Source organism: Trichosurus vulpecula, chromosome 1 (assembly GCF_011100635.1).
Source record: "Trichosurus vulpecula isolate mTriVul1 chromosome 1, mTriVul1.pri, whole genome shotgun sequence".
Lineage (NCBI taxonomy): Eukaryota > Metazoa > Chordata > Mammalia > Diprotodontia > Phalangeridae > Trichosurus > Trichosurus vulpecula.
Window position 1 is genome coordinate 538,207,770 of NC_050573.1, and position 15,797 is coordinate 538,223,566.

Consider the following 15,797-nt stretch of genomic DNA (forward strand, 5'->3'; position numbering starts at 1 on the left):
TTCCTCACAACTATCCTACGATGAAGGGAGTACCTTTTATCACACCCATTTTATAGATGATGGAACTGGGGTACAAAGTAAATAAGTAACTTATCCAGGCACACAACCAACAAGTTCCAGAAGATAGATTTAAGTTCAAGATAACCATGAGGAAAAGCATTTTATTTTCTGTCTATGGACCCTAAAAAATATTCTGAGCTGAGGCATATAAAGACACCATCTGATTTAGATAATTCATATAAGATATATACTTTTCTCTCTCAATAAAGTCAGCATGCTTATCTAATACAAGTACTTTCCAAATGGAGACAGGAGATCACAGAGCTGTCAAAAGTTTAGTAACCATAAAGCAGGAAGATTTGGATATAATCATAAAATTCATCAATTAATACAATATTTACTAAATGTGTATTTACAATACACTGTCCTAAACACTTAGGTTAATAGTGATTGCAGTCTGTTCCCTGAAAGAGATCAGCCTAAACTAGACAGGCCAATGCTGCTGTTAATGGAAAACAGGAGAAAGAATTGACAGATATTCCAGAGCAGGAAAATCTGGAAATCAACTGAATGTGAAGAACAACAAGAGGTCAAGGAAGACAGAAGATAAAGCTGATGTTTTACAAGTCTTTATGACAAGAATAGTGGTTCCACTAATAGCAATAAACAAAGGTTTTGGAGAACTTGAAATAAAAGGACTAGGGACAAAGATGTAGTTGTTATCCACGAAGCGTAGATGGACATGGGGAGGGTAAGCGTGAGAGAAAAATTGGGGGGAAGGAGGAGGAAGGGAAATAAGTATTTATTAAGGACCTACTGTATTTCAAGGACTATGCTAAGTATTTCACAAATATTACCTCATTTGATTCCACTTGATCTTCAACTGGGAAAGGAAAGTTCTTTACAATGTACTTAACCAGTATGTGCTGTCCTTGTATCTCTGTAAGCCTTAGCACTGAATATACATAGTAAGTATTTCATGACTGTTACTTCCAAGGCCTCCAGCAGAGAGGACAAGGAAGCAGTCAGAAAGAGAAGAGGAGAACAGAACAGAGTATCAGAGTGTAATGGAGACATGAGCAGAATCATGGAGACAGAAGAACTGAGTTCCAGTCCTGGCACTGCCGACCACGTGAACATGGGCAGACCATTCACCTCTCTGGGTCTCCGTTTCCTCGGTGGCAAATAAGATATTTGGCTTAGACAGCCTCTTAAGACTTCCAGCACTTGACATCTTCAATTCTAGGGTACTGATTTTCAGAATAAAATTGTAGCAACTATCCTGCTTAAAGTAAATAAATTGAAAAGAACCTAAAGCTAATAGTTCTTGTGTGGGAACTAAAACATTAATTGTATTTCTCCAAAATCTCCAGGCCCTCTTCCAAAACCCATATATCTGATTACAACCATAAGCACTTCCATTTTGTTGACAGCAGAAATGACACCAAAATGCTTTCAAATTAGGCTGTAGAATTGTTCCTATGGAAGCCATCTTTGTTTTTCTACAAAACTGCTAATTCTTATAACATTCCACAGAACCAGTTAGATCTTTATTTACTACTAAAATACACACATACACACAGAGAAAATCTGGGTATTGGCTACTAAGTGACAGCCTTGACTGGCAATACAAATAAGCATGAAAGCATAAAGACCATTGAAGGCTACAGTTTTCCTACAAAAAATTATTACACTGGGATTCAATTTGAGAAACTAAAGAGGCAGATGGCATTAGCAGAGGGACACCCCTGGAAGCAAGAAGGCTTGGGTTCAATTACTGTATCTAAGACATCCTACACTCTAAGGGCCCAAGGCAACTCTCTAAATTACTTATACAGTCAAATATATAAATTTGATGTGAAAGCATTAGAAATAATTATTTTTTAAAATATATATTTTATTTTTCTGCCAATTAGATGTTGATGCAACATTTGTCTTTTTTAAAGTTTTGAGCTCCCATTCCTGTCTATCCCTCTCTTTTTCCCTTCCCCCTCCCTGAGATGGTAAGCAATCAGAGATAGTTATACATGTGCAATCACGTAAAATATTTCCATAAGAGTCATTTCGTACAAGAAGACTTGAATAAAAGAAAAGAATGAAATAAAAGTTACTACGGTGACAGGGAGGATCAAGGCACAAACTTAGAAGAAGACAATAGTGTCAAAATGGCTACAGGTAAAGCCTCAAAGAAAAATGTAATTTGCTCTCAGGCCCAAAAAGAATTCCTGGAAGAGCTTAAAAAGGATTTTAAAAAGCAAATTAGAGAAGTAAGAGAAAAACTGGAAAAGAAATGAGAGTAATTTAAGAAAATCATGAAAAGAGTCAACAGCATGCAAAAAGACATACAAAATTTTACCAAAGAAAATAAATAGAATTGGCCAAATAAAAAAGGAAGTACAAAAGCTCACTAAAGAAAATAAATTATATATCTATATGTATGTATGTGTGTGTGTGTGTGTGTGTGTGTGTATATACACTTTTCATCACCAAAAATCTCAAATGTGTTCATTCATTCAAAATGGATTCCCCTCCATTAAAATAAATACATAAATATACATATGGACATACATGTGTATATAATATTCCCCAAATAATTATTTTATAAAATATATTTTTATTTTTTTATTTACAATACCCCCAACCAGAAGTTAAATTTATCAACCGATTCTGCATATATCTTATTGACATGCAACATATCTATATTTTCCCAGATAGTTACAAACCACAGTACATACATATGGCTCAGTAAATGCTAATGTTGGAGAAAAACTCACTTCAATAAATTATATGTGTTTTTATTTATACATACACACACACACATACGCATGTATATATGTATGTTTATTTATTTATTTTGGCAGAGAGGAATCCTTTTTCAATGAACACATTTGGGATTTTTGGTGATCTACAAAAAACAAGTTATTTATTGTCACAGGACAAATTCTGAAATCCACAAACACTCAAGGTAAGAGACCCTAAGTCATGAAAAGTAAAACAGGAAAAAAATTATTTTTGTTGAACTCCTAACTCCCAGTAGGGAAGACTGACAAACTTAACTAAGTTGATGACTTCATTTGTAATTAAAATAACATACTCATTATAGCTACTTTCAGAGAAAAAAACTTAAATATTAACTATGTCAAAATAAGCCCATATTTACATAATTAAATTTCTCGAAGCAAAATAACAAAAACCAATCTAGGAGTCATCAGGCAAAGTGCTGCTCATCCAACAGTTTAACTTCTATCGTATTTTATCATTTATATTTAATGCACACACCTGACATTAAATGGAATTATTGAATTACAAATCTGCTACTCAGTTCCCATTTCTTATCATTCAGGACCTACTTTTGTCATTTTTATACTGAGGACAGACGGGTACATGATAGATAGATAGATAGATAGATAGATGGATAGATAGATAGATAGATAAACAGATAGAAGGATAGACAGACAGACAAAAAGGACCAAGTGGATAGATGGATGGATGCGGATGGACAGACAGATGGATATAGACAGATAGATGGATAGATAGGTATAGAGAGCTTTATCTATATTTTGGCAAATATGCATGGTTATGTTCTCACAGAGTGAACCAAGTGTAAATGGATGACCTGGGGGCATTACCAGTAATACTTTAAAAACAATACTGTTGTCCTTGTGATATTTTTCAACAGCTGCACTGACATAACTTGAAACAGTCTTCAGAAATTACTTTAGCCACTCATGCTTTCTTATTCTACTGTCAAAGAAGTGGAAGCAATTGATGGTTGTATGCAAGGATTTCAAGACCAATAACAAGCATTTGTTTTAATTTAAATTCCCCTTCTGCATTACCTCCCAATAAAAGTGTCAGATGATCCTTATGCCCTTTAAATCATTTCTTTGAAATTTAAGTTATGGAAAGCATCTTTTTCCAGAAAAAGCCTATTTCATCTGGATTAAAAATGTGTTTATCGAAAAGGGCGGAGCCAAGATGGCGGCTGGTAAGCACGGACTAGAGTGAGCTCCGTACCCGAGTCCCTCCAAAAACCTATAAAAATGGCTCTGAACCAATTCTAGAACGGCAGAACCCACAGAACAGCAGAGGGAAGCAGGGCTCCAGCCCAGGACAGCCTGGATCGTCTCTGGGTGAGGTCTATTCCACACGGAGCTGGGAGCTGGGAGCTGGGAGCTGGGAGCTGGGAACGGAGTGGAGCAGAGCCCAGCCTGAGCGGCGTGGACCATCCAGACCAGAAGCCGGGCGGAGGGGGCCCTAGCGCCCTGAATATGTGAGCTGCGGCAGTTACCAGACCCCTCGACCCACAAACACCAAAGACTGCGGAGAAGGTTAGTGGGAAAAGCTGCGGGAGTGGAAGGAGTTCGAGGTTCGGCTTCCAGCCCCAGGGGCAGCGGAGGTGGGGCAGCTACAGCTGTTGTTACTTCCGGCTCCAGGCCCACCTGGTGGGAGGAATTAAGTGGCGGATCAGAGCAGGAGTGCAACAGCCTGCTGAAGATCTAAGCCCAGTCTGGACTGGGGGTCCTTGGGGAAGGAGGAGTGCGGCTCTGACAGAGCTGGCACCTCCCCCCCAAACGTAGAACATAGAACTCGTTAGTCTACAAGCAGTCATACCCCACTGAAAAACTCAAGGGTCAAGTTAGTTGGTTGGGAATATGGCCAGGCAGCGAAAACGCGCCCAGATGCAGTCTCATACTTTGGATTCTTTCTTTGGTGACAAAGAAGACCAAAACATACAGCCTAAAGAAGACAACAAAGTCATAGAGCCTACAACCAAAGCCTCCAATAAAAATGTGTTTATCCACCTTCTTCAGTTACTTTCATTGAAACATTAGGGTATCTTAGCTACTACATCCACCACATTTCACTGGCCCCTTCTTCAGTAATCTTAACATGAAACTCAACTTGATTCTTGTGAACCAATCAATTCAAGAAGAAAAAGTTTCTTCACTACATACTTCATTTCCATTTTCCTTCACTGTCTCAAAAAAAACCTGAAGCTTCTATCTGAATGGCTGCTCTACTTAAGGAGAATGAGTTTATTTATTGTAAGTGTCAATCTTTACAGCTAAGAGTCTCCATTCCTACTGTAACACTTCTGTTCCTTGCTGTTGTTGTTTGCAAAGCACAAAAAGATGATATAGAATTTTTTTAAAATTTTGATCGTGAGTTTTATAATACTCTGTCCCTTACATTCCAACATTCTAACATCTCATACTGTTTTAGGGTTACTAGGACCATAGGCATGCTGTTCAATTTTATCAAATTTTTGTCCTAATGAAATAACAAGCCCCTTCCTTTTTGCACTGGCAGACTTCCATTTGAAGTGTTCTTCCTTTTCTCCATTAAGAACTTCTTTTAAAAATGTTAATACAACTTTTGGTAATATAGTACAGTAATATCAAACTCAAAAAGAAACTTGTCCTTGTAGGTCACATTATCAACTTAGAAAACCACAACTTAACATGATCAATATTGAATTACATCTATATATTTTATGTAAACACTTCCCAATTACATTTTAATCTGGTTCTGCTAGGAGTTTTACAGGACCCCTGAGGAGGCCTGGAGACCTCTGATATAGTGCACAGAGGCATATTACATCCACACACAATGATGTAGCAATGTGTTAAAACCTTCAAATAGCTCCAGCGCACTTCATTAATTGAATTTTTGATTGCATTAAATGTGTCCTAGTATCATTTTATAATTCACATTAAATCAAATTTTTCATTATTTGAAATCTCATCAATCACATCCTGGTTGCCTAGTTACAGTTTCAAGAGGGAAAGCTCACAACAGCTAGGACTGAGAAAAGCCTCATATAGGAGTGGGAGCTGGGAATGGCAGGACTACCTCTGGAAGCGGGAGATGCATTGTGCATGGGAAACAGCCAAGAAGCCAGTCTGACAGGAACGAAGAACATGCGAAGGGGTGGGAGTGAGGGCTGATATGAAATAAGACTGGAAATACAGGTGAGGAACAGATTATGGAGGTCTTTAAATGCCAGGAGGAGGATTCTGTGTTTTATCCTAGAAACCATAGCAAGCCATCAACAATTTGTGAATAGGAGAGTGCCATGGTCACTTCTGCTTCAGGAAAATCAATTTGGCAGTGATGCGGAAGACAGAGTAGATGAAGCAAAGACCACAAAGAGATACTTCAACTAGAAATTTATTAAAATAAGTCCAGATGAGAGGTGATAAGGGCTCAACTAGGATAGAGGCTAGTATTTGACATTTTCTATTTGGATAACAACTTGTTATTAGGATATTCATAAAACAATGGATAACAAACATTTTGACAATAAGCAAACCAAATCTTGGGGAAATGGAGAAACCATTATTATTATTATTATTATTAATAATAATAATAATATTGAAAGGCATCTCATTGATTTAGAAGTTCTCTCCAACCATATCAAATGCAATTCATGTGCACTTGTCCATTTTCCTTTAAGTTCACCACAGGGGGTTCAGGGTCGGTCCACTAAATAGGCTAATGGACCTCTTTGCTTTCTTCTGACATCACAGGGAAACAGTGGAGCCCTAGGACTGTCCACCCTAACCATATGGTCACTCCATCTTCTCTTCCTAGCAGACAATTCTTTGACGTAATTTTTTACTTCCATTCTTTGAGGTGCCTCAGTGTTGCAATCCTTTCATTTTCCTGCTGTCATATAGCATACCAGTTCAATATTGATATTAGGGAAGAGCCTTTGCTTTCATGGGAAGTTTGGAGTCTTGAAACATGCTTTGTAATTCCCCTAATGCAATCTAGCCCACTTTCCTCTTCTTGTTTGATTCTGGGTCCATCATTTGTACTGCCCATCCCAGGCAAGCCCTATAAGACATCCACCAAACGAATGTTGTAATCTAGGCAGTCAACATTTTTCATCTCCACAAAGTCCTAGGTCTTAGTATTGTCCTGTATCTTAGTATTGCATAAAGCTGACCCCGGGTTCTAGAAGGTTGTGCCAGTGGAGCGTAAGCTCTGGCAGGTTCTACCATGGCCCAAGCAAAAGATGAAACTTGTTTTCCAAGGACCAACCTAGCTAAGAAGGGAGAGGCTTATCACCAGGATACTGGCCACTTGACAGTGAATTTTTTGATCATGGCAACCCATGAAACAAAGAAAACGGAAAATGGCCCCCAGTCTTATGCAGCTCCCTGCTGCTTTTCTAGGAACAGTGTCAAAATGGCTGGAGATGGGGAATAATACTTGACTTCAGAAAATCTAAAATTTTATTTTGACTCTCAGTATTCTAAATGTTAGCTATTTGTCCAACAATCAATGAGTGGATATATTGCTAGAGGACATAAATCGGTATTAATATTCCTATTATGAATAAAAGAAGTGATAGCTAAATGGCAGCATGGTTAAGAAGTACTTCTTGGTGAGCTAAAGAAAGATGACAGGGTGGGTTTGCTCACATATGCAAAAGTATTATTTCATGGGTTATTTGAACATTGTTTAATATAGTTTCAGTAAAAATTACTTTAGAAAAGCTCATCATAAAAGTAACTGCTGCTCATATACTAGCATTAGTTGCTCAGAAAGAAGGGGTAGAAAAATTCTACAAACAACTTAAGACCCTCCAAATTGTTTCAACATGCATTCTGATCTTGGTGACTTCAATGTAAAGGCAGAAAAAGGAAAGGATGAGGAGAAATATATGAGAAAGCATGATTCAGAAAAACTGCCAAAGTTTTTTTGGTTGCACAGAAGTTTTATGCTTTATATCCTAAACTCCATCTTTTGAGAAAGGAATTGCTATGTGTTTGACATTATGAAAACCAAATAACAACACAAAAACCAAAATAGATTATATCAGAGCAGACGTGACAAAGAATTTTTATTGATGTAAATCTTAGTCCTGAATCAGCTATCTCTGTGCAGTTAGAATATCAACTTATCAGAGCTAAGGTCAGAAACAGTAAAATGTAAGAAGAAAGAATAATAGAAAAAAAGAAATGGCATACAAACGAAATACCTCAATCCTAAACAATTTAAACATCAAAACTGGAAATGGACAACAAAATGACAGTAAAACTAATTATAATTTTATACAGAAATTTAACCATTAGTCCTGAAAGTGCACTGTTCAGCAAACAATAGACAAAGTTACAAAGCAGAGAGAAAGAACTTCCAAAAGCAACTTTGGATTAGGAACTTGTTTAAAGGGAGTTAGAAGGAGCAGAATGAACTTTAGAAGCACAGATGAAGCAATGGAAGGGAAAACCAGTTTTAGGAAAGAATGGCAAAATAGTCAGCTAAACAAAGTCATTCCAAAGACAGGTAAAGACCAAAAAATGGAAGAAAAACAGACATGATTTATAAAAATTATTATAATAAATCTTTTTTTTCCATCAAGGACGAAGTAGAACTTGGGACAATAACATCACAATTCTTGATGGGTTCATACAGAAGATACAGAAGGTGGAAATGGCATTAAAGAGAACAAAGATGAAGAAAGCAACTGGACCAAGGATTGTATGTAGCAGGGCTCCATGCTATAGGCAATACAATTTTAAGGGTATTGAGGGATCAATATACAAAGATAGCTAAAGGAAGGGAAAATACCATAGGCATACAGAAAAAGTCATTACTAATACTGAAAAAAGGTGACTAGGAGAACCCCAGTAGCTACCAAACTAGAGGCCTATACTCCCCATCCACACAAAATCTTTACAAATCTTATCTAAACATGAATAAAAGAATCTTCAATGAGAATATTAGTAAGGAACAAGCATGCCTTCCCAAACAATATTTAACAACAGCCCATAGCTTTAACATCTCACAATTGAATAAAAAGATATGGAAAATATAAGATTATACTGTGCTTATGACTTGATTACAAAAACAAGGATTTGACCTGGTAGTGGAAAATTCTGCCTTACAAGCTCTTTTTCAATGAGGTATCTCTCCTTCATATTTAAAAATAATTCAAAATTCCTTGAAAGATACATTAACAGAATTAACTCTGTTCAACAGTCTTCTGACAATAAACTTTAGGAGAGGCATGAAAGAGGGAGTTGTACTCTTGCCAAAGACATTCACTGCTGTGATAGGGAAGAAGCATCAAAGAATTCAAGTTTTCGATTGATTGCCTGTTGATGGTAAGGTTCTCCAGAGGTTCCTCTTGGTGGATGACACTATAATGACTACACCAAGCAGAGCCTCCTCAAAGTGATTTATAATCCACACAAGAAAGACCATGTAAATGAACTATATCTATTCCCAAATCCTAGAGGTCTAAAAATTCAAATTTTACGTTTTAAGCCTGGGAGAGAATTCTGTGATGACTGTTAAAAGGGCCTTGAAATGAAAGGGCAGTAGCACAAACCAGGATCTCTGAGCTCAGGAGAGGACTCCCTACCAGTTTTCCTATATCATACAAAGTCAGAGGAAAAGTACTAGTAGGTAGAGTACATAACCAGGGGGTAAGAATGCCCTTGTCCTAAATTTATAAAAGTGAGCAAAGTTTCCATTAATAATCCCACATATATTAAGCACTGAGGGCAATGAGTGATAAATTGTGTGCAACTACAGAGAGAAGTTTGTGATAAACTGTTCTATGATTCAGTAAATACAGAATGTGTACTACTGCTTCTCTTTTACCAAACCTCAAAATATTCCTCCTTCCCCAACACCCCCCTCCGAGGAAATGGGAGATGTAGGCTTCATGAGGGAATAAGGGGAAAGGAATAACCATTTAGGTAGTACCTATATGTGCGAGTGCTAAGTGCTTATAAGTATTAACTTATTTGATGCTCACAACTATCCTGGGAGGTAGGGCTCCATTTTACAGTAAGAAACTGAGGCAAACCGGTAAAGTGACTTTCCCATGGTTATATAACTAGGAATCGCCATAGGCCAGATTTGAATTGGATCTTCCCACTTCCAGGCCCAGCACTCTCTCCAATGCACCACCTAGCTGCAAAAAATTGCCTAGCGTTGTTTGTTTGTTTGTTTGTTTTTTAAATCTGTCTCAGGTCAAATAATTAGCAAACTAGAACAAACACTCTCCAATCTTCCGTTGTCCAGACAATAGAGAAAAGGCAAAGTTTCCTCCCACCCTTACTTACCAAACTTAAAATCCATATCTAAGAACCACAAGTTCACAGGTCTCATAGTCATTAATGGATAAATTCAATTTGGTCTCATTTCATGGACTTTTTGACATATTCATTAATGAATATTTAAACTTACAAAATATGGAACAGGAAACGGACTGTTACAAGCAAGGAAAACACTTAACTGCTCAAAGTATTGTTCAAACTTGTGCAACGACAGAACAGTATAAAAATAAGACTAACCAGGAGTAGTAAACATCATAAATAATGATGCTTACCACAGCAGATAGCACCTATTCCCATCCTTCTTTAGCTTAAAAAAAGAGAAGACTTCTCTTCAAAACTCTGGGTATTCAAGTGTTAAAAGTTTTTTTCATTCACCTTACCTGAAGAAGGGGAGTGTGAACATGTGAAACCACATGGGGAAGTCTTCGCCATTCTCGAATGGCCAGACTACTAGCCATCTCCACAAGACGTTCAATGAAGTTAAGCTGCTGTTCTTCAGGGTGGCAAATAGCTAAGTATCCTCGATACATATTGACTTTCCATGCCATCTCTTTTGGGCAACTAAGTTCCACCTAAAGGAAGAAAAAAAATTAAGAATACCTTTCTTCAAATTACCACTGAGGAAACTGGAAATTACCTTGTCCACTGAGTAAAAAAAGCAACAAGTGGCAAAACTGAAAATCACTTTGCTTTGGTGTAAAGAAAAAAAAATTACCTGGTGAACATCCACTCCCATTTTAGCTGTTCTCTCCTTGTTCTTTTATAATCCTAGGAAGCCATGCTAGGAGTCCCTTCCTGCAAAGTCACTTTGTGCTTTGAGCGATTAAGCAGCTTTATAGTTCAACTGGCAGGTTTCAGTCCACAGGTTCCAATGGTCAAAGGTTGGGCCTTTTACTGTTATAGTTACTTAATGTGACTGATGTCATTTAAAATAATAGAATTTTTAAAAATAACAAGTATGTTTAATATCAAGTTTTGTTTTTTATTTGCTCCACTGTTTAGAAATTTATTTATTTTTCTGGTGTTGATACAGCCTTTGTTTTTAAAAGTAGGGGGCAGAAAAAGCATTAATAGAGAAATTAAAGTACCGATTTTTGGTTTATAAGTCTTACCATACATATATTAGTAGACATATATGGAGGTATATACACATAAACATATTCAATAAATGAATCTAATATTTTTTTAAAATGAGAATTAGTTCAATTCAAAGGCCATGGTGTTTGTGCTTAATTTTTAAGTAGATGATGAAACATTTTGTATAAACTTTAAATACATCTAAAAAGTATCTTCTCATAGAAAACATGTTTAACATTATCAAAATAAAAAGTGTGATATCTGATTTAGAAAACGCAAGGGAAAATATAAAATAACACTGGTACATCCTACTAAGAATGCTGTAACAAATAGTTTTACATGAAATTTGCAACTGAAATTGTTTAAATTTTTAGCCTTATCTCTATCGTCTAATATAAATGTTTCGTTACTTAAAAAAACTGACTAAAACTAAAACAAATATACACTTACTGACAGCTGACAATTCTCATATTATGCACAATTATAATTATTGCCAGTCAGAAATAAATCCATTCATTTTCACCCACAAACAGGAAAAACAAAGCAAAAAAAAAAAAACCATATTCTACTCTCATTCCAAAGTTTACATGGTATAAATACTTGTGTTTCACATACTTATTAGAAAAAGATTCTTAGAGTCCATGAACTTAAAAAAAATTTTTGATAACTACATTTAAATTCAATTGGTTTCTTTCATAATCCTATGTATTTTACTTTTATGTATTCAGAAACATTTTTGTAAGAAGGGGTCCATAGGCTTTTCCAGACTGCCAAAGGAGTCCCTCCTCACATGGAAACAGTTTAAAACCTCCTACATTAGAATGTGAGCTCCTTGAGAAAGGGAATGGTTTTGGCCATTCTTTTGTTCCCCTAACACTCGGCACAGTACTGGGCACCTAGTAATCTCTTAAATTAAGTACCTGCTATTCGACTTATTGACTAGAGTAACACGTTCCATGAATACAAAAATAAGTTTATCAATTCAGGTAATTCTTTCAATTTTAATTGAGGGCAAAGCTTCCCTAGCCATTACACATTTTAATTATTCAATTAAGCTAGGATTCAAGGGGAAGAAGTAAGCTTTTAGAACTGTCTTAATCAGGCCATGGTTATTGGTAATATTTTAAATTACAATAATGTAATTATAATAGTTAATGATTTCATAATTTAGGACTAAAAATGCTCAGTTTGGCAGAATTTTTTTTTTTACAAATTTCTCTAATAATGGCCTCTTTTCTCAAATATATAGAGAACTGAGTCAAATTTACAAGAATATGAGTCATTCCCTACTTGATAGATGGTCAAAGGCAGTTTTCAGAAGAAATCAAATCTATCTATAATCATATGAAAAATGCTCAATCATTACTGATTAGAGAAATAAAAATTAAAACAACTCTGAGGTACCACCCCACAATTATCAGATTGGTTAATATGACAGAAAAGCAAAAGACAAATGTTGGAGGGGATGTGGAAAAATACGGACACTAGTTTACTGTTGGTGGAGTTGTGAACTAATTCAACCATTCCTGAAAGCATTTTTGAACTATGCCCAAAAAAACTGTGTATATTCTTTGACCCAGAAATATCACTACTACATTTGTATACCAAACAGAGTCCAAAAAAAAAAGAAAAGAAAAAGGACCTATTTGTTCCAAAACAGTTATAACAGCTTTCTTTGTGACAGCAAAGAATTGGAATTTGAGGGAATGTGCAGCAACTGAAGAATGGTTGAACAAGTTGTGGTATATGACTAAGCTATTATTATTATATTGTGCTGTAAGAGATGATGAGCAGGATGATTTCAGAAAAACCTGGAAAGACTTGCATGCAAAGACATGCAAAGCGGAGTGAGCCAAACCAGGACAACAGTGACAGCGATACAATACAAGGATCAACTAAGAATGACTTCGCTATTGTTGGTAATAACATGATCCAAGACAACTCTGAAGGACTTGTGATGAAAAATGCTCTCCACCTCCAGAGAAAGAACTGACGGAGTCTGAATGCAGATTGAAGCAGACTTTTTTATTTTTACTTTCTTTTAATCTTCTTGGATTTGGGTTTTTTTTTTATTTTGGGATTTGTTGGGGTTTTTTTGGTCTATATTTTCTTTCACAACGTGGCTAATATGGAAATGTTTTGCATGACTCTACATGTATAGCCTGTATCAAATTGCATGCCTTTTCAAACTGGAAAGAGGGGAGGGAGGAAAAGAATATGGAACTCAAAATTTTAAAAAATAAATGTTAAAAACTGTTTTTATATGAAATTTTTACTATTATACATTTTACTATTATACATATTATTTTAAATAAGCAATTTTATTTCCTGGCATTCGCAATGATGAAGAGAAAAAAGGTAGAAACAATCCAACAAGTCTTTAACTTGTCAACGTCACAGCAATGAAAGGAAAGGTAAAGTTTTCTTTTAGGTCTTGGTCTGCTATGGACCAAACTAAATTACACCTACCTAAATAAAACTATATCTAAAGGAATATGACAGAGAGAATTAAAGGTTGTTCTAGGTTCAGAGTTACTCCCAGATGGTTTCTTTTCTTCTCTAGCTTTACTACTGACCTGGTTTCTATATTGTCATTTACCTGCCAGAGTACAGGCCAAAGTTCAGGACCCAGTCTTATTATCCACCTCTCTGCCCCTCAACTAATTATCTTAGCAATGTTTTGGATAGTAATCTTATGGTGCATCCAAATATGACTACAGTATATAATGGTAAGTATCAAAAGAGTATCTTTTTACCAAACGACCTCTACATGGCCCAAGAAATGGTAAAGACAGACATCAGATCAGTATTTTCCTTTAAAATTGTAACTAGATCGACGATATAACAGGCCAACTGCTGGGAGGCAAAAATAGCCATGTTATAGAAATCTGTCATAATGGCATTCCTCAAAATGAGAGAAGAAAAGTGCCTTATGTTTAACAATTTATACAACAATATTTATAAAGACAGATAACTTTAGATGAACCAATGATCAGACATGATTCTAGACTACTCACGATGAAAAAAGCTACCTACGTCCTGATAGAGACGACGGATTCAAGATGCAAAAAAAGACATACACTTGTACATGAAGAAACATACTATCCAACCTCTTGAAGTAATGGACTAATAGATTAAGAGAATTTGGGGGGAAAGTGGTCAATTCAGGAATTTTTTTTTCCCGCTTAACTACATTTCTTCTGAGGTTTTATTCTTTCTCAATGGATATGAAGGCGGAGAAGAATGAGAGCGAGGAGGATTCTCATTAATTCAAAAGATAAAATAAAATAAAAATCTGGGTGAATAAGGTCAGAAAACGGTAGTGGTTTTGTTGTGGGGGGAAAGGCGGAAGGAGTAATGAACTCTGTTTTAGACATGTTAGGTTTGAAATGTAAAAAGAACATCCAGTTCTGAATGTCCAACAGGCAGATGGTGATGCAAAGCTCAGGAAAGACACCTGGGGCCACATAAATGGATCTAATAATCATCTGCATTAAGATAACTGAGCCCATAAAGGAGTTGAGATCACTAAGTCAGAGACTTATATAGAAGAGGTGTCAGGAAAGAGCCTTGGGGAACACTGACACTGAATGGATGTGATATGGTTAATAAACCAGCAAAAGAAATTAAGTCACAGTAAGACTGGTAGAAGAACAACAAAAAAAAGAGTTAATCAAAAAAACCCAGATAGGATAAAGCAGAGGAGGAGTGACAAACAGGAAGGTCAAGAGAGGGGGATTGAGAAGAAGCTATTAGATTTGGCAATTAAGAAATCAATGGAGAAACTAGTGGATACAGCAGGGCTTAGAGTCAGGAGGAACTGAACTCAAATCCTGCCTCAGACACTTACTAAACTGTGTGACCCTGGGAAAGTCACTTAACTCTAGTGGCTCCCTGTCACCTACAGGATCAAATGTAAAATATTCTGATTGGTGTTTAAAGCCCTTTTTATATAACCTACCAACTCACAAACTTTCCAGTCTTCTTACACCATACAATCCAACAGTCCCACCATTTTCTCTTTGATCCAATGGCTTTAGCTTTCTTGCTGTTCCTTAAAAAAAGACACTCCATCTCTCAGTCCCAGTCACTCTTCCAGGCCTAGAATGTTCTTTCTCTTCATCTCTGCCTCTTGGCCTCCCTCAGGTCCCCAGCTAAAACCCCACCTTCTACAGGAAGCCTTTCCCAATCCCTCTTAATTTCAGGGCTTTCCCTCTATTATTTCCCATTTATCCTGTACATAGCTTGTTTGTACATAGTTTTTGCATGTTGTCTCTCTTGTTAGAATGGGAGCCCCTCAAGGGCAGAATCTATCTTTCTTTTGTATCCCCAGTTCTCATCACAGTGCCCAGCATATAGCAGGCACTTAAAAACAGCTCATCAGTTGCCTGACTTAACTTCCGTACCTCACTTTCTTCATCTGCAAAGTAAAGATAAAGAATAACACCTACCAAATAAGGTTCTTGTGAGAATCAAATAAGAAAGCATACGTAAAACACTGTGTAGACCTCAAAGTGCTGTAAGATGCTATTCTTATTGTAGAAATTATAATAATTATTGTGATTATTCTGTCCTGCCATGCTTCAACTTGAAGTTTCATTCTAGCCCTAAAACTGGAAAGGAGCTTCCACCCCTGAA

General features: G+C 36.4%; 1 protein-coding gene across 1 annotated transcript in view; it reads right to left on the reverse strand.

Annotated features, from left to right (window-relative positions):
• The window catches only part of LOC118833954 (transformation/transcription domain associated protein), a 172,789-nt gene that overhangs the window by 53,743 nt on the left and 103,249 nt on the right, over nt 1-15,797 (reverse strand). Inside the window, exon 59 of the mRNA XM_036741388.1 lies at nt 10,463-10,654. Within this exon, the coding sequence (XP_036597283.1) occupies nt 10,463-10,654 (192 nt within the window). The remainder of the gene's footprint in view (nt 1-10,462; nt 10,655-15,797) is intronic.